Source organism: Papilio xuthus, unplaced genomic scaffold (assembly GCF_000836235.2).
Source record: "Papilio xuthus unplaced genomic scaffold, Pxut_1.1 DF826115.1, whole genome shotgun sequence".
Lineage (NCBI taxonomy): Eukaryota > Metazoa > Arthropoda > Insecta > Lepidoptera > Papilionidae > Papilio > Papilio xuthus.
Window position 1 is genome coordinate 1,715,108 of NW_013532534.1, and position 20,888 is coordinate 1,735,995.

At 34.2% G+C, this 20,888-nt stretch overlaps 1 protein-coding gene across 1 annotated transcript in view; it reads left to right on the forward strand.

Moving 5' to 3' along the window:
* The window catches only part of LOC106123525 (semaphorin-2A), a 50,012-nt gene extending 29,681 nt beyond the window's left edge, over positions 1–20,331 (forward strand). The window contains exons 2-14 of the mRNA XM_013319913.1: positions 9,078–9,165; positions 10,843–10,894; positions 11,312–11,482; positions 12,378–12,648; positions 12,837–13,067; positions 13,302–13,447; positions 13,753–13,868; positions 14,966–15,120; positions 15,465–15,645; positions 16,053–16,328; positions 16,449–16,583; positions 17,621–17,729; positions 18,147–20,331. Coding sequence (XP_013175367.1) covers positions 9,078–9,165; positions 10,843–10,894; positions 11,312–11,482; positions 12,378–12,648; positions 12,837–13,067; positions 13,302–13,447; positions 13,753–13,868; positions 14,966–15,120; positions 15,465–15,645; positions 16,053–16,328; positions 16,449–16,583; positions 17,621–17,729; positions 18,147–18,221 — 2,006 coding nt within the window. The 3' untranslated portion in view covers positions 18,222–20,331. The remainder of the gene's footprint in view (positions 1–9,077; positions 9,166–10,842; positions 10,895–11,311; positions 11,483–12,377; positions 12,649–12,836; positions 13,068–13,301; positions 13,448–13,752; positions 13,869–14,965; positions 15,121–15,464; positions 15,646–16,052; positions 16,329–16,448; positions 16,584–17,620; positions 17,730–18,146) is intronic.
* The last annotated feature ends 557 nt before the right edge of the window (positions 20,332–20,888 follow it).

Below are 20,888 nucleotides of genomic sequence, written 5' to 3' on the forward strand. Positions count from 1 at the left end.
AATATCTGTTTACCAAATTTCATTTATATCGGTTCAATAGTCTTTGCGTGAAAGGACAAACAGACAGAGATACTTTCGCATTTATACGAGTAATATTAGTAAGGATTTATACAAGAAACCAGACTGTACAATATAGAAGACTTGCTTTTATTTTCTTTGGCGAATTTATTTTCGATATAGTTATCTAGATCGGGTCTAATATCCTCTTCCATTTACCTATATTTATAGCTGAAAGTAAAATAACTGCATAAAACAAACAGAAAATACCGGAAGATGCATATTGCAGTGGAACAATATCTTTGTTACTCTTTATTTTTAAATTTTACCCAATATTAAAGTAGTTCCCAAAGGAAATGGCCGCAGAAAGAGTGTGGATAGCGATGCAGGCGAGGCTAATTAGGTAACGTAGTGCCGGAGTTGGGAGGGGACGCGAGAACTAACAATATTATTACGTCGTTTCGAAACTGCAATTACAAATGCAGTTGTTACAATTGCATTGTCGTTTAGCGTTAAACTGTTCCTTTGCCATATGCTCCCATGAAATTCTTCTGGTTTTATTATATTGTGTTTTGTCTATCCTCGTTTATTGTTTTTAGAGTATAGTAAATTTCTTTCTTTTCCCCCGACCCAGAAGATGGTTACGTTTTTCACAAGTGTATGTCGGTTTCATCTTAACTCTTCTTCAACGTAAAGATATGTGTATGTGAAGTTTACAGTACAATATTTACACAAAAACATATACCTAGTGATCGTTATGAGAACTAAATATTTTTAAATCGTTTACAAATTTCATTGTCGTCTAGAAATCAAATTAAATAAAATTGAAACTCCGCCACATCTATTATTCGACCAACCTTACGTTATAACTACATATTTAACGACAAAAAACAATCGCATATGACGGTTTTTTGTTGTGGATACTCCCCATGTTACCTGTGTCACGATGTTTCTACTTCGGAGTGGCGTTCGTAACAATTGAATTGCACACACCGCGGGATCTGTATGCAGATAGGTGCGCTTTCGGCAGTACGGGAAGGTAATGTATGCGGAATTATTATTTGGGTAGAGGCTGTCGGGTGCGGTGACATAGCTCGGGGCTATCTGAATCACGCTCGGCTGGCCACGAGTACCGCAGACGTCGCGCCGCCCGCATCTACACCGTTGTATTTACCTGCTATGTACGACGAGCGTAATTACATCCATTGAAATTAGCTTAACTTATGCATTCTATAGTAAGAAATATACATACATGAGGTGCGTAATTGATTTACCGACACCAACAAACAGGGTAGGTAGCAATATTGCTAATGCTGAAGCTAAAGCTAAAGTAGAGTTGAAGCTAAATCTAAAGCTAAAGCTAAAGCTAAGGCTAAAGCTTACAAGTTGGATTTAAAAACACAAAAGAACACATAGGCCATGACAATTGTATTACTTCTAATCATTTCAATGTTCAATCTTCACTAAGAACAAGATTAATTTACTTAAGTATAATGTTATATTGAAATTGCTTTGGTAACGATGTCTCAATAATGATACTTCTCAACTGAAGCTTTTGGAACAATCTGAAATCTTATTATCTTATACGAGTAAATTATCTATTAAAATATTCAGCAGTCTATTTAGAAGAACGTCGCGGTGTTGGCTGACAGGAACCCAAAAGCTCATTTCACGGCACTCGCACTCATATTTTACACTTCAAAGTATCTTAACTTATAAGGAGGTATACATCCTAGATCCAACCGTTAAACTTAAATCGTTCTTTTGACTTACACATAAAGTTCAATTTACCATGATAGAATAACTGTTGTAGTATTTTAATACGAGAGCTAGTTTCGCCATAATGTATGCCTGCATATAAGTTAGGACAAGAAATGAGAGTCGCTTAACATAATAATGGCTTAGATATAAATAACTTATATGTGGGTGTTTGGAGCACATTGACGGGTGTTAGATGATTAATTTATTTGCTAAGTAAATATATTTCGATAGTTACTCCGATCCTAATCTTTAAACGTGCACTTTATTGTACTCCAAAAAGTAGTTAAACATTCCTTTTAACCCTTTGAACGCCGGTGAAGAATGTTATGGATGTCAAAGTGCTTATATGTTTCAACTTAAGTATATACATATTATTTATTGGTTAAAAACTCATTTCGCAAGTTTTCTTATAATCATGTTTTCAATAGCCATGATTTGTCAAAAATCGGTGGGGCATTTTAAACACGGTGTAAAAAGTTTAACGTACATTTAAGCTAAAGTTTACTTGAAACATTGTTTTATTTTTTATAGAATGGCGCGCAACGGTTTACATTACGAATAATAGTCAACAAAGGAAATATATTCGTTACTCTTTGTTATTGTAATTTAACTAAGACCTACTTTGTTATTAGTAACAAATGTATATATCTATATCTTCTAGCTTTTTGTATGAACTCGAAACAAAGACAACTAAACTAGCCCACACATTCACTGACCCGTGTAAAGGTATTGTACCACAAGCAAACCGTTACAGCTTTGATCACAATTAAAGAATAAGAAAGGACTTTTTGTGGTGAAAGAATTTTTCAAATTGATACAATAGTTTACTTAGAAAAACAAACAATAATATCCCACTTTAATGTTATAATAAAAGTAATTTATGTTGCTACTGTAAATATTTCCATTGATAAATAATGAAGAACTACCTTCTTTTATCCTATCCCCTCATAGCATAGGGTTCTTGAGATTTTATTACCCTGCGTTGAAGGCTTTAGTAGATTAGGCTTTGTACTAAACTGCTTATCTCCCCTATTCACATGAATGTCATCTTCCGTAAAATGCATCTTGAAGTAGTCAGATATGATTTTACGATCAAAATGTTGCCGGGGGTAAATAGACAAGGGTCTGGATGGAGTTTCATTGCGCTAACTGCATAATAAAATACCTTCAGATATATTATATTATTTCCGGGATTTTTTTTGGCACTATCGAAATAATGATAAATATAAACGCTTACCCTATTTTATGATTTGCAACAGTGAAGGACCTTTAGATGAAGTTACAAAGAGAACACGTATGTTGATTTAATCAACGGCGGCTTAGGGGCGGGTCGCGGATCTTCCGACACCTCAGTAGCCGGAGTGGACGGCGCTAGTCCACTCCGTAGCCGCTGACCTACATCCGCTTTGGCAGCTCTCACAATCGCCGCTTCAACTTAATTGTCCCGACACTCGTAGCTCTCCTAACGACTGCGCCGCAATCGCTCGATTTGAGGGCCGTTGCTGAATATTGTGGCCGTCGACGGTCGACGGTCGACGCTTTCGAGTGCCGACCCGGCAGATATCCACACCGAAAATCGAGTCAATTATGTCAGACAAGAAAATTAACGCCGACGCCCACTCTGTTGGTATTCCTGAATTTATCGAAACGAAAATCAGGACGACTTTAACGACCCGAAATAGAATAAAACGCGACACATTGTCTGCGTGGTTGCGGGCATATAGTATAATGAAAGAGGGGGATTACAATTTGCCTTTGTGACGGCGTCGTCCAATTACATTAATCCGGCGTACCCGTGTCGTGGCGCCGCCGCGACCGACTTGATTAAAAATTCTATTAGTCGAAAGGCTCAGACATCTTAATAGATAAAGTGCACTTCGCTGTGTTGCCACGACTTATTATGATATCACTAACACTGTTATGATATAAGTACGTTATATTTTATATAAAAAGTATACTGCATTATATAAGACGTAATTTAATCCGCATTAAATGGTTGTCCACCATTATGGACATACCAAATAAAGTAATTTGACAACCGTTGTGTTTGCTTCCTGGATACATTTCTATTAAAATCAGTAAAAAACAATGAACGACTTTCAATGATTCAATTTGTTGAAAAACGACAGAACGCTACCTTTGTCCGTTTGTGTGTAATTTCATTTTATTTAAAGAAAACATTTCCTTACCTAACCCAATACATCTATTATTTATGCAAACAAAAATTCAATTCCGTTTGTTGTTTGCTGCAAACACTAGCGTGAAATGAAAAAAAGACTAAGTCGTATGCGGTCGCTATAAATCAATGTGGAAACTGAAGTGGTTAAAAAAGGAAGCGAGTCGTATCTGTAAAGTGGTACCGCATCTGTACGGAGGTGGTCGCCACCGGACAGATTTACGCGAACACCACTGCGGTATCGCAACGGATCTCGCACTCTGCAACCCAAAACTACAAACTTATACTAGTTTCACACGATGGCTTAACAGGTTTGTTAAACAGAAAATGCGAGTTCAACCAATATCAATCCTGCTATGTCTTGCTATTACGCTATCGTGTGAGACTAACATTACCGCACTATAGAAATTATTTCACAAAGGGGAGACTGTTTAGGATAAAATTTGTGTTAGAATTTCACCGCAGCTTGGAATTTTCTGTAAAGTTCTTACGCTGGCGAATGTTTATCGGTGGCCTGTCTTTTTAAATGTAAGCGGACTACGATTCCGATATTGGTGTAAGCTCTTTCCAAACACACACATCTAAAAACATTTCCTGCCGTTTATATTTGTGCTTTGGGGAAATAGAATTGTATAAAATATTTCCTTCCACCGACAAGATATGGTATCTGGTAGAGGTGATATCTAGTTTTATCAAAGTTGGACATATCATACTCGTACTTATTTATTAATTTATAAATTGAACTAGCTGTCACCCGCGACTCCGTCCGCGCGGATTAAAAAAAACTATTCTTCGCAGCTTAATAATCTTCTGGTAAAATACATTCATGCAGTCATTTTTTGCTCCACTCGGTTTTAATTGAGCATTAAAAATGAATCTATGAGCTCGATGAGAATGGTACGTGACTAAAATAGAACGGTAATTGCGCTGTGAAAATGTCTCTCTTGGAAAAATAAAACAAATAAGGCGTTTAGTTTAAAAACATCTGCTGCTTAAACACAACACGCGAGCGTATAACTTGCTGCGTTCTCTTACCGGAATGTTCTACCATTCCATACGATCCGGCCGCTTTTCTGCCTTTACTAAACGAGTGTTAATTTATACAAATCAAATATAATAACAATAGTATCACGATTCATAAAACAAGATAATAGGTTTGTGATTTTACAAATTTAAATATTCACTCTAAAATTACAGAGATGAGTATTATCAATTGGATAAGAACGACAAGAGATTTCTTTTATATGGGCTAATCTAGTAATGGTAGACTATTGGCTGATATAGAAACACTAATAATATAAACTAAATCGGTCTCCTGGTTTCACAACTCTTTAGTAGTAGTATAAAACGTACAATCGAATAATTACTTTAGTAAGCATTTCATGACTGTGAATATAAAAGGAATGAGGTTGTAAAACTTGTTAAAATTCCAAAATAGTCGCATAGCAGGCGATGCGATGGGGACGGGGAAGGCAGGTCTTTGCGGCACACAAACGTTCCCCGGCTTTACTTGTTGCGGCGCGGCGGCGCGGCGGTTAACTGCGCGATATCTGCATAATGCCCGCCGGAGCTAACATCGCGATCCTACACCTCATTACTATGAATTTACATGTTAACAGCCAACTATCCAACGAATAACAAGCTTTATATTAATCTACATGAATAAAAAAAGTAAAAGTATTATTGTAAAATATTATTATATTATGTTGTGTTGCTAGACCAGTATTAATGTATCTTTGATAGGATTTCAATGATTATTTCGGTTAGGTTCGATTATTTTAATATCAAATTATTTATCGCTTTATACGATCAGTGATATTAGATACAGATGTATTAATATGTTTTATGGTATTATTGCATAAAATAATATAATGTATGAATGGTTTTTAGTTCACAGCTTTAAAATAGTTCAGAATATCTGAATTAATTTGATTACTACTTACTAATATTATAAATGCAAATGTATAGATAGATGGATGGGGGAATGGATGGATGGATGGGTGTTTGTTTGAAAGTATCTCCAGAACGGCTGAACGGTTCTCGATGAAATTTGGTATATATATAGAACATAGTCTGGGAGAACACATAGGTTACTAATGGGTGTTTTTTTTGTTAAATCCGCGCGGACGGAGTTGCGGGCTATTTTATTTATAAAAGGAAAACTGTATAGATTAATTGCACAAACCATATTAATTTCTCTGATTATTTCTTTTGGTGTTATTAATACAAAAGATATTTTTAAGTTGCTTTTTAAAATAGTTGTTTTGGTAAATAACACACGTTTAAAGAAGCCATTTATTGTGACAGATAATAACAAAGTAATGACAACTAATATGTAATATCTTTTTCAAAGCGTAATGTAAACGTTGAAATGTTTCGTTATAGGCAATTAGGATAAAAGTTGAGTGGAAAATGTTATAAATGTAGCATACAGTCACTACCGTCAGTAGAGATAAGTACTTTTTCTAAGAAATTAAGATATAAAACCTCTAAAACTTAATGTTTGAAAAAAAATATGTATTTGGTTAAACTGATATATAAACACGGCTAAACACTCACGTATATTCGTCCGTTGGCGGCATCGACTAGTTTCGAGGCTATCGGGGGCCCTTCATCAGGATGAGTGGTAGTGGTATTATTCCGCGGACGTTGCCCGTCGCTCACTCTCAGTCAGCGACGATAATGTCTCACGAAAGTTTGAATAAATTAATGTATTTGGTTATTACAAAATGTAAAAGTAAAACCTGTCTTGGTTAGATGAAAATTATGTTTAAAATGAATTTTTAAATGTAATAAAAATTTTGAAAAATCCTCTAAAAACATGGACACCTTACTTTTTACAGGCAAAATACTACGAATCATTTTATTAATGAAAATGGCTCGGCCGTATCGGGGTGAAGCGAATAGGCGGAAAGTACGTTGTTGTCAATGCGGCTTTTTATGAATAGAATGTGCGCAAACTATAATTACAAGAATTATCTTAGTGTGTGTACACACGCCCGCCGATATATTTATTGCAATTTAACAAAAATGAGTACTTCTGTAGGATAATTTTTTAATGTTTTATTTGGATATTTTTTATTGCTAAAATATAAGTTAAGCTATATTTTTTCTATTAATTACAAAATAAATGAAACACATTTGTTCACAAAAGTGAGTTCATGCAAAAGTTGAATGGTTGGTTAAACCATCTACCACACGATCGGTGGTCCGTATCCTTAAGTAGAGAGTCTATTGGCACTTTGACATAATCACTGACATGTAAAGATATAAAACATCAGGTCAAACTAAACTGAGCTCACGTACGGAATACGAACGGCATCACGTTGTGTTAAACTCATTTAGGGCTCGCAAAGTAGGCACCACGTACTTATTAATTAGAAGAGCGTGACGCGGGCGCGTGCCCCCTGTATCGTATAAATCGCGGTACACAGTTCGTTAGATATTCAAACAATGACTTCATTAGCGCTGTAATCGCTGCGGTATTCAACCGCCGCTCGGACATTGTTGCCAAACGTGTTTGATTAAATGACGGCCTCAATGACGATCACGTTTTAATTTCAAATTAATTTGTATTTGTATATCACATTACTGCATTATACAGACCAGAAAATAATACATCCCTTGCCAAATCAACTTCCTCATAATCATCCTTTCCTTACTATAAATAAACCTTACTGTAAAATGGTGGACAAGGAAAGTTCAATGGAATTGGAAAATCAAATATAACTATTTGCAAACATAATTTCAATTTCAAATTACGAATAATACCAGTACTTGTTTAGATTTTCAACTGAAACAATACATTCTGGGAATATTGAAAAAGAAACACAAATCAGGTCAGAATAATGCTCAACCAATACAGAATAAAAATCGAACGCATGTTCATCACCGAATTTAGAAAGTAAACAGTTAATTAAAAAAAAAAAGAAATTTAATACGGCGCTATTAACATTTTTGGATCGTTATTTACAGTTGAGTGAATTAAAAAGAAAAAAACTTAATCAAGTTGGACAAAGTTTAATACACTCAAGTTATAATCGGGGTTTTTACAACCCGGATATTTAGGGGGTTGTAGGGTACGAGGAGAGGCCAGAGAGGGGAAGTGGGAGGATCACGTAAGGTAGCGTGCGTCGCGGCTGCACCTGCCAATAATCACCGGCTATCGTAACAACGGTCATAATTAGCTGCCGACTGAAATTGCAACCAACTACGGTTTGTTTTCGTGGAAAATATTTATCAACGCGAGTGGATCTACTGCGTTTCTTTAATACTAAATTATTCAAATACAAAATCAATGCTATTTAGCTAAAAGAACGGCATCGGAAATCTCGGCTTGGAAATTAAGCTAGTATAATTTTCAGCTACTTTTATTCAAGTAAATAAAGTTTTGAGGATGTCGCATTACCCATACTTACTATCTAATTTATATTATTTTACGGCTAGAAAATTCCAAAGTATTTTGCACAACTTTCTGATATAATTGAGCCAATATCTATAAGCAAACGAGTAGATTTCTTTGTTGCCTACAAACATTTTGAAATAGTAAACTCTTTTATGACCTTTGCATAGACCTTTAGGTGAATATCGGGTAATCCAGTATGTCATTTAATACGAAGATATATGTTAATCGATGTCAATATATCATCGAGGTTGTACCAGATAATATTCCTTATCGTTAACCAAATTTTGACAGATAACAATTGACATTTGTCAGAATTATGGTCTATTTGGTTTAATGTCGATAATGGTTATGCAACCAGTCAATTATAGAATCAATGGTAATATATTAATTCAATTAATCTCGTTGCATACCACAAATCAATTTAATGTATAATGCCTGATTTACTAAAGAATATTTTTGAGAAAATGATAAAATGTATCCTTAACAATAAACATTTTGTAAATTAATCTAATTCACTGTATAAAACATATCATCCCTCTCTTTTACAAAACAGAGATAACGGGATTATGGTCTCAGAAACTCACGATAAATAAGCAAACATAGTAAGAAAATACTTACTACTACATACTATAGATATTATTACACTTTATTACAGTTATATAAAGATATTTTTTGTTTTCATAGTTAGACGGATAAAAAAAGTGAAAATATAGTGTAACGTTTTTTTTTTCTTTTCAGATCACATACGCGAGTTTTCATGCGGCAATCTGTTTTACCGCACATTATATATGAATGAAGAGAGAAATACGCTTTATGTTGGTGCTATGTAAGTAACGTTTTCTACTTCACTAGAATATTTTAATGCTTATTTCTATTTTTACTTAATTTAAGATACAAAACATATGTTTCGTAGCAGTGTGATTTAGTCCTTTTCAGATTTTTCGTAAACATAATGTTGATCGCATATGTTATTTAACTACATATTTAATTATTATTTTCACTAAATCTCTTTGTACGCATGTGTATAGTAAAACTAATTGTAGTAAATATTTTATTTCAATTAGGAATACAAATATTAGTTACAAGTTTAGTTCATTGATGTTTAAATTATAATTTCGAACGCCTACATTGGAATTTGTTGTTAATAATAGGGTTAAAAGTTATTAACGAGTTGCGTATAAATTTAACAATCGCCACAATAATTACGACCGCAGAAGAAATGGCTAGGAAATTATTCATTTAACGTATTATTAGGCATACGCTAATATTGACTTGGAGCTTTTGTGCTATTCAACGACACAGTAATGATCCGCCGCTGCCGCGAGGGAAATGGGACCGAGACATGAAAGTCAATTATCTACAATCTCTGTCAATTTTGTTTGTTCAGTGCCGTGAAAACCGTCACGTTTGTTCGTGCGTGGCAAAGCGTGTTCTATTTATAATAACTCAAGTTATTTTGTTTATCCTTAAGCTACGAATTATGTTATTAGATTTGATACATGCTGTAATTCGGTTGATTTACAATTCTATATCAATGTTATTTTATTAACAGACTTATCTTTGATATTAGTAAAATTATATTCTTATACACAATGAGCTAGTGTATTTAAGTTTTCACAAACATTGCTAAGAAGATAACTCTTTTGCGATATTAATTTGATTGTTTTTTTTTATTTCTTCCACGTATTTTAACATTACTAATCCAGTTGCCACAGGATAAATTATGTCCAAGCTTTCAGTATTACCTAATTATGTGATAGCAAGTCGAGTAAAATAATAAACTTGCATAGTGTATTCACACGTCATAGCTGATGATGACGAAAAGTGATTTTTATGTCAAGTGGCAAGGAGCGGGCGGCACCTCTCTCTCGGCAAATGGAATTGGAACGCTCTCAACAAACACTTGCGAGCAATCGATCGGCCTCGCCACTGATCACCAATGCTATGGGCTTTGCATTCGTGTTCAATTTACTTCAATTCACTATTTCCAATTTGCTAAACAACAAACTAAAGAGGTATTCCAATTGAGGAATAAAATACAGGTTTCAGTTTCTTTTTATACCTAGTTAAGGGGATTTTAAAGATACAAGTTTCTGCAGCTTTAATTTTTTTGACCAAATTGGTAAATCTACGTTTCTCTACTATAGATAATAGCTCATATTTAGTTATAAACTAATGAACTAAGTAACTATCAAGAATTCAGGAAACATTAGTCAATAATCAAAAATAGCGCATGAATGCGTTATAGCTTTAATAATTTGCAACATTTGCCGGGAAACGTAACATTAGCATTCATCATTTAATGCGAATTGCTATTTTCGTAACTAAGGCTAGTTTCACACAAGGACAGAACAGTAGACGGTGCAGTGCGTTCTTCTATTTTTTGGACACTCATTTTATTAGCGTTGTGTGTTCAAACAATACAAGTACTGCACTGCTTCGCTGTTCTGTCCTTGTGTGAAATTAGCATAACATAATGTGACTTCCTCTGCTTTTGTTACAGGGATCGAATATTCAAACTGAACATGACGGACATTAGTCAGTCGCATTGCGAGGTCAGTATACATTTTATATAAATAGAAATGATTCACATAGAGGTACTGTTTCATAATGAAGATAGAAAAGCTCGTGTACGCTCACTAAGTTTCAAAGCACGACACTCTATACGCGCGCGAGCTTTTTAACCCATCTCTACGCCACATGAGTTTTTATTAAAGTAATTTCACTTTAAAGGAAAAAAACACTTACAATTACGCGAAAGCTTGAGCTTGGCGCTCTTTAAGGTTTACAAAGTAAAGCTTTCTGTGACTGCCGACTTTAAAAATTCAACTATTATTGGGGCTTTTTTTAAATTTAGCCTCTCTGTTTGGAAAGAAATTGAGTTACGTAGCAATAACTTTATAATAGGAGTGTTTTGACATTGGTAACACGGGGGATGATTATGATTTAATAAACAGAATCGTTTGTTATAGCGAGATGCATTGGTCCTGGAGGCGAGTAATGTAGCGCGATGCGTAAGCAAGGGCAAATCGGAGCCGTTCGAGTGCAGGAACCACATCCGAGTGCTGCAGCCGCTTGGCGACGGTGACAGACTCTACGTGTGCGGCACCAATGCGCACAGTCCCAAAGACTGGGTCGTATATGTAAGTACACAATTACAATAGGTGTATGGTTCACTGCCATACTCACAATGGTATAAAGAATGCTTAAGCAGTCCCTTATTGGTGCCAATATCATGCAAAAAGTCGAGTAAGAAGATAATTTTAAACAATATATTATTGCACTTTACAATATAAGTTAAGCTAATAAACTCGTCCAACGTTGAATATGTATTTCGCGTGATGTTGCCATTGCAAATATTAATGGTGACAATGATTTTTTTTCATGTTTTCATTTTGAAAGTAAACAAAAGAAGAATCAAGAATAATTTTCAACTGACTGAAGTGAACATTTTTATAACTTTATTAATACAAATAATCTCGATAACAAAATTATAATTAGTGAAATTGAGTCTTATAAAAGCTGTACGATAGTTAAAATAAAAAAAATTAAGACAGTGCTGAACTGTAAAAATGTATTTTAACGGTTCGTTAAAATTTTATCACTTCTTCATAGTAGTGTTTTGATTGGCTCGCAAGAGATAATTTCTTCAATGTTTTTATTAACTGCACTGAATAGATTCGTGTTCGTAGAGTAGGGCGATGTGAGCGCTGTTGCGGTAGTGTAAGATAACAAATGAGTTTTGTTTATCTTTTACCTCACCTGAAATAAGACCGCAACGGAATACGATCCAGGAAAACTCGTTAAGGTGTAATAGATAAATTACTATAGTACAAAAGGATGTGGTTGTTTCTTTTATAAAAGGCAATATATAATTAAATTTTTAGATCTTCATTAGTAGCTTGTATATTTTCCAATATGTTGATGCATATCTTTTAGTTTAGGAAAGCCGAAATCTATCAAAACAGGCATGCATGAATGTGACAACCCTAATTGCTCAACTGGATCTGTTTCTTTTAATGTTATCTATTTATACAGTTAAACTTAACTCATCTTCCCCGGCACGAGTACGTGCCAGGAGTGGGTCTAGGGGTTGCGAAATGCCCTTACGACCCTGCGGACAACAGCACCGCGGTGTGGGTCACGAGAGGTAACCCTGGCGGGCTGCCAGCGCTCTACGCGGGGACCAACGCGGAGTTCACTAAGGCGGATCCAGTCATTTTCCGCAATGATCTCTTCGACTTCCGGACAGGACAAAAGCGGTTTAATTTCAAGAGGACATTGAAATATGATTCTAAATGGTTGGATAGTAAGTAATTTATAATATTTCAATTATTTATGAGTAATTGCCACTGCAAAATATTTTACAAGAATTTTGTCTAAGAAATCAATCATTTTGGCAAAGTGGTATTATAAGTTATTGTATTAGTTGAATGATCGTTTAGTTTCCATTAAACCGGGAAAATTGTGTTGTTTAATTGTTATGTTTTATTTTAGAAACAAATTTCGTTGGATCTTTCGACGTGGGGGAGTACGTTCTGTTATTTTTCCGAGAAACGGCAGTGGAATTCATGAACTGTGGAAAGGCGGTGTATTCTCGAGTGGCGCGGGTTTGCAAACAAGATACGGGGGGCAAGCACATACTTAGCCAGAACTGGGCCACTTATTTAAAAGCTAGACTCAACTGCAGCATACCCGGAGAGTTCCCTTTCTATTTTGATGAAATACGTAAGTTATATACATTATAAAGATATAAATAAGATAAATCTATTAATCCCTTAAATGTTACTAGTATTGTTATCTCACTATTTTTCTAGTATATTTTCAAAAAAATTTTTTTTTACTTCTATGTTTAGGTTTAAGTTTAAAATGGGATTTAGTTAGTTAGTTAGTTTAGATTTAGTTTACATCGTAAATCCATTGGATTAATGTGTTACTTAACTATTTTTTGTTTTGGCGTAGAGAGTGTCTATCAAATGCCAGGAGATACCAGTCGTTTCTATGCGGCGTTCACAACGGGAGCGAGTGATGGTCTGGTCGGTTCAGCCATTTGTACATATACTATGGAAGATATACAAAACGCATTTGCTGGACGATTTAAGGAGCAGGTAATGAATATATCTATATTATTCTAACATATAAAATTAACATAGTATAACAAAGACATTAAAAGGTGATCACCTTCGATGCCTACTCGTTTGAAATACCAGAATAAACTTATAACAGTCTATCTGCACAAATTGCTGCATCCCATTCAGTTAAGCAAAAGAACTTGAAAGCGTGCGCTTTGAACTGTTAGCCTCACACTCCATAGCTCTTAACCAATTTGTTTCAATATTATACAATTAAACTGTTTACAATACATCATCCAAAGGTTTTGATGGTCTTATTCATTGATTACGTATTTGTTTAGGCAACGTCAAGCTCGGCGTGGTTACCAGTGCTGAGGGCCAGAGTGCCGGAACCCCGCCCCGGCACCTGTGTCAACAATACTGAGGCACTGCCTGACAATGTACTTAATTTTATTAGGTAAGTTTTAGAAAAAAATAGTTCGTTACCTTTCACATCTTATATCTTTGAGCAAAAGAAGAAATGGCCGTATTCAGAGTCGTTTAAAGGTCACGAAGGGAGGACGTTATTTAAAAAAAACAACACTAAGGGATGGCTTTGATAACCTTTAAAATATTATGAGTCATACTGTAAAAGTAAGAATCTGCGAAAACAAAAAAAAACTGGTTTGAAGTCGCTTGTAAAATTACAAATTTTAGACGAGATTATTATTGGCTATCACTTAAATAATGCTTATTTAGTTTAGGTTAGTTTAACAGCCCATTCCAATTTAGGGAATAGGGATTAAATCTCGAACGGCGCGTCCTAATGACTTTTATCGCAAGTTATGGATGATACGAGTATCGCTCGTTTGACTGCGAAGACGGCTGTAATGATACTGATAAACGTATACTAAAATAAGCTCGACTAAATGGAAATGTTCGACTCATCGTGGTTTCTGAGAACAAAATCTCGATATAAAACATCGTCATTCCTCTCATTAACATAACATACATATCAATATGTTTTATACAGACGACTCGGAAACCAACTATTAAGCCAATAATTCATTACCTTATTAAATTTCATATTACAAATCTAAAAATCATTTTGAAAAAAATAATACAAGAATAATTAACTATTATACATAGTATAATTAATAAAGAGCTGTCGTTCTCGTAAAACGTTTTATATCTTAAGGAAATTAGGTTAATGGAAAAGCAGAGGATTTGGTCTTATATATCTCAGAAACTAATCTCATACGAGGACATATCGTGCGTTAGCTGCGATGCGTGCTCTCTTAATTGGGTCACATACATGTATCTTAATTGACGGCGGAATACTAAACTACTACTGATTTATTATTAACGATACCAATGAGCGTAAATAAAGAAATTCACTTCAATGATAAAAGAAATTAAGCGAAGTGGATTTACGAGAATTTAAAGTTAAATCCAATTTTCTTATTCTATATGTATAAAAATCAATTGCTATTCGTTAGTCGCGCTAAAACTCGAGAACGTGTTTTTTTTAATACGGGCGACAGCTAGTTTAATATGAATTTTACTTTCTGAAAGGTCTCACCCTTTAATGGACTCAGCGGTAAGACAAGAAGGCGACGCGCCAGCCTTCTACAAAAGGGACCTAGTGCTGACCACGCTGGTCGTAGACAAACAGTTCGTAGATATGCTGGGAGATGACATCACTTACACCGTTTTTTATGCCGGCACTAGTAAGTCTACATAGAAAATACGTTTGGTTTGAAATATAATGGATAATCGTTATACAATATATCATTGAGATTGTTGAAAGTATTGTTATGTGTACCAAAGATCAATAGGTAGACAAGTTACCTATCGATAAGAGTCATCGTAATTTGTAAATTGCTTTTATACATCTCTGTTTATAACTAAAGTTACATTTAAGACTCATATCTTACACCACAAACTTCAAATATACAACAAATTAAAAAGACTTACTTTGTGTTAATTAATATTTTTTGGTACCAAAATATACTTGTATTAATATACATTAAGCTTATGAAGGGGTTAAATTGACGAAGCGAATGTTAAAAAGGTAGCGGCGAGGTGTACAAGATAGTGCAGTGGGCCGGGGGTGGGTCCCGAGTATCGGACGTGTGGCGTGCGGCGGGCACAGAGGCGGTGCGCGCCCTCGCGCTCTCGCGACGCACACACGCACTCTACCTCGCCACAGACAACCGCCTTCGACAACTGCCGCTACGCGCGTGCACGCATCGGTGAGTAACACCCTAATTGTGAACTTTTTTTGATGTTATTACGATAGAATAGATTCCTTTGTGTAACCGCCCAACTGTTTTAAAAGAAATTGACAATTTGAGAGCCTAAAATAGACGTTACTAATTAGTGAAACGGTTTACGAATGTATGTATTTTAAAACGTTGTTATAATACTAATTCTTCTAATTAGACAGCTTCTTATATTACAGTAATATTTTCTGACGATTTTATTGTCTATATCTAAACTCACCAAGACGTATTTATGGGGTTGGCCAATATGTGTTACATCATCTTTGTTAAGTTTAGTGCAGAATGGTTGTCGACAAAGACATCTTTTTTTACATTTTGCTGACAGATGACTGAGTTTGATAACTTAATAACAGAGATCACATTTCTCAAAATAACAGATACGACAGTTGTGTACGCTGCGTCTTAGATCCTTACTGTGGGTGGGACAAAGAGGCGGGAATTTGTCGTCCGTACACACCAGGCCTTCTCCACGACGCTACCAACTCTACGCCATCGATTTGCGAAGCTAGCGCCCCCCTGCGGACTGTGCGGGCTGGGTATGGACAGAGCGTGCATATGGCAGCTTTCGGGAAGACACCCGAAGCATTAAAAGACCAGATCGTCGTTTGGTATCATCATTCCAGAGAAAAGGGACGTTACAAAATTAACTATAAGTAAGTATTATTGATCGGTAACAAGTTTATTTACGAAAGTTAATTTATAGCTTTTCAAAATATTGGGCAATATTTTACCGAATTTGCATTTTTTTTTAATTTTTCTTTTCCTTGTTTTAGTTGGGAACGTATACTGCAAACCTCTGAACGGGGTCTGGTGTTATTATCAGTGACGGAGTCAGATCGAGGTCGCTACGAGTGTTACTTCGGTCCCACGCTCATCGCCTCTTACAATCTCGACATTGACACCCAAAGGTAAATTGCATTCATTTAATTTGAGAATAAAAAATATTCATAAGATATTTTTGACTATTACTCGTAATTGCGTGGTCGAAAAACGTGATAGAAATGTTTTGATAGTGTTTCAAAAATGTATAAAGAATGAAGACGATATACTTATGTCGAAAGAAAAAACAAATAAAAGAAGAAAAGCACAAAAATCAGTGGGAGAATAGTCGGTGGACGGTCCACGCCTAATTTATATTTTTTAAATGTTAGGAACAGTAGTGAACTATGAACGCGTAAGCATTGTGTATAAATGAAGCTATAAATCTACTATCTTTGTCTCCACGGCAAATGTTTGTTGTTGTTGTTACGGAAAGTTAGGATAACTTCCAGTTTTTGTGGCACCTTGTTGAGAATTTACAGACGCTCATTAGATTTTATTTAGGTGCGATATAAAACGTCTCATACGAGACTTGTTTGTTCTCACGTTCAAGTTTAACGAGTTGCTTGCTCGTTAGCAAGAGAGCTATCGATGAGCATCGAAGAACAAAATGATATAACAATCGACTTTATTAAAGCACTACAATGAAATTATAATTATAAGCAATATTAGCTTCTTATAGGTAATGAATTCTTATAATACATTCAAATCAGAATGTGTTAAATTCTTATTCAAAAGTTGTTATTTTTTGGTTGCTAAATATTAATTTGTTGATTAGATAGATTCTGGTCACTCTGTGATATTTTATGTGTCACTTTTTAATGTTTTCATACCTTGTGATACTTCTACATCATTTCTTTTTGTCAATGATGATAATTGATTAACACGTTAGCTGCCATGTCGGACTATATTTCCGACAATCTAATGTCCGACAAGCTATACTTCCATTCAACACCTCGCTGTAGCTTGTCGGACGCTTTCTAATCAAATTGTTGTATACAGCGTGATATGCAAGGGGCCATAAAGCTTATAAACAGCGGGTCAATTTTTTTCGTTTTTCGAAAAATCATTCTGGCAGCTAACGTGTTAATTTAAAATTGTAATATAACTTTTAATATTGTTTAAGATGTAGCCAACCGAGTAGGTCACAGGAGTACAAACAAGTGTATTCAGACTGGTGTCATGAGTTTGAGAAGTACAAGAGTGCAATGAAAGCCTGGGAGTCCCGACAAATGGTGAGACAGATTTTATTTGCAATCACATTCATCTTACAAACTAACAGAATAGTACATAGCGCTTGAATTAAGTGACATTTTAACTAAAATGTAAATGATTATTAAATTAATTTTACATTCTACATATATTTACGTACAAATTAATGCGAAAAGTTGCATGGTACATCTTGTGTAGTAATCTCTATTATTATAGTAAATCTACTAGAATTGATTAATAGAGTTAGATTTATTCTAGTCTGGACATTGTATTGAGATATAAATTACAAGTTCTTTTGTTACAAAACATCCAACAATTTTCATTGTTTTTTGGTGTTTGCTATATGCTACGCCGTGCCGATAACAGTCTAATAAGGCTCAGAGTTTTCGTACGTGCAACTTACTTTTTTTTAGGTTATTAATATTACTGTTTTTCTACAGCAATGTTCCAAAAGTTTGAATTCCTCGAGCCAGCAGAACAATATGGATAACGAGATTGTCGCGTCGTTGCGGTGATAGCGTTCACTGAATCAATCTCTAACTTTACACCGAGCCTCGCTCACACGTAAACTATACGATATTTTATTTATTACTCCTCTCACTTATTACTAAGAGTGGTTTAATATGGATACTTTGCTAAATTTTATGTAAAGCACTTCCTGCGTGTGTATGTGCAGCTGATATTTACTTTAGTATGCAGATAACTAAACAGTACGAGTATAAGTACTATAAAACATCATCGTAACTGATAATTTGTCATAGTATTTGTTATCAACATTAGTCTATGTCACGAGTTAATTCTTTAAAAATCTTCAAGAAATAGATATCTTATGCCTATTGAAATAGAGTATATTATTATCAATCAATTACTAAAATTGTTTCAAGTTGAAATGTTCAATTGAGATTACATAAAGCATTCAAAATAATTCAATTTGTAAGCTCGATTCAATATTGAAGAATAAATAGCATTTTGAAAAGGAAATACGATCCGGTAAAAGATAACTTCATAGATTTGTCTGTGGTTCCGGTTACTGAGACGTTTGATTGATGACTGCCTTTATTTAACTGGGGGTTGCGATTGTTATGTTTGGGAATTGGGAATTTTCTTATGTAATTTTGCTAAGTAATGTTGTTAATATCGAATAGTTTACGTTACTCAGCAATAAAGTTACATTTGTATGAATCGTTAAAAAAACGACTGAGTACTGGTTTGTAAATGTCAATACGATTTTTTTTCATTATATAGAGTGTCGATAAATTAATGTTGGTATTTGATGTACGTATAATATTGTGTTGGAAGTTAATTGTAAATATTACAATAAGTAGGGTCGATGATAATTCATGAATACAAAATGCTGTGATATCAGTTCAAGTTTGACAATTTGGTTAGAAAATTCCACAAATGCCTATGGATTTGAGTTGTCTATCCTATTAAGAGTTACGTATCCTTATAGAGCGACATTGTACTATAGTATTGACGCTGGAGTTGGCACATCGAGCAGATGAACACTTTTATTTACGACGTGCCAATTCAATTGTTGATTGCTATACATTTGAAAGAGAAAGTTAGAGTATATAACACAGACAATACATTGATTACAAATGTACATAAGATATATATAAACTTTTATGTTCTAATCTTTTTCGTATATAACAAATATGATTTCATATAAATACATACATACGTTTTGGAAATGATAATACAATGTACGGTATTAATAATTAAGGCTCTTTATAAAAGACCAATAGGTACCTATTTATGCATTTATGATAAGAAATAATTTAACTATAAATCGTGCACATCCCCAATTTAATAATACTAATATAAAGAGCAATATAAGCGCCAATTTAATATAATAATAACCGCACTATAAAAAGTTATTTTTTAATAATAGAAATGAAATTGCTTTGTTTTACGATCGCATTTATTTAGTGTAGTTACGGTTAAAAGAACTTTAGTGTTGCGTGTATTAAGTTTGTTCAACTTATTGTGGAGTTCGTATAAAATGGCTTAAGTTTCAAAAACTTGATGTTATTTAATATTTGTTTTATTTCATAATGAAGATGTGTTGTAATTTGAGGCCCATTTTCGGAGTTTGAAACCGAATTTAATAGATGTTGTTCGCGTTGTTTTTATTTAAGTTGAATTTTTGTAGGTAATCTCGCTAGAATAGTGCCTTGTGGAGTATGCTTAATATTAATATAGAATCATAATGAAAACTTTTATTATTTTTGTGAATAGAAATTAATAAATTAATTATTGTCATTGGCAATTGAAAGCAATAACCTCCTTTAAGAATGCCAGTATTAATATTGTAATTCAAAAATATTATTGTATTATAAATAAAAATATAGTTCGCTTCGATTTCCCATTGTATTATTAAGATAGATATAGACTGAGATAAGGAATTGGCTTTTGATTTGTTGCCATCGCTCTGTTATTCAATACTTTTTTAACGCAATAGTTTCGTGACAATTTATTTTATTTATTATAATATTAAAATAAAGTAAAATTGCAACTGTATAGATATATAAAAACGATGAATTTGTGTAGAGAGATTGCTATTTAATGTAGGTATGTTTATTGTAAAAATAATCTTAAGTTAGATAGTAAGCAATTGTTTTATAAAAGGAAAAGAATACAATAAATTATTTTAGAATTATAACTTTATTTTATTACTTTTATCCTTGAAAAAAAATACATTTTAACATTTTATTATTTAAATAAATAAATCAGCACTTAACGTTTATGCTATTCCAACTAATTCATTATTCAAATTATCAACATTTCGTTTTGTATTAGGGCTATTTATAAAAGAAATTCTCTTTAAAGTTCGCTCATTACTAAGACTCTCGTATATTTTACGGGCAATGAAACAGTAATTCGAGTATCGCAAACGGCGTCTGTCTTAGATTCAGCTAACATCATAGAATTTAATTATCGAGGGAGGCAGGAACGGGAATAATTGGCGAGTCGCCGTAACGGCCGAGCTTTACGGCCAAATTAATAGATATTTCGCCGCGAGCCCCGAATCTGCGAACGCCGAATTCATTTTGATATTAATTACTGACCCAATGTAGGACCGCTAATGTTCCTACTTAATTGGAACGGTCAGTTGTAAAATTGTCTTCGCTGTGAACCGTGCAAGTATTTTAATTGGGCCCAGCTTCGCCAGCAGTTTG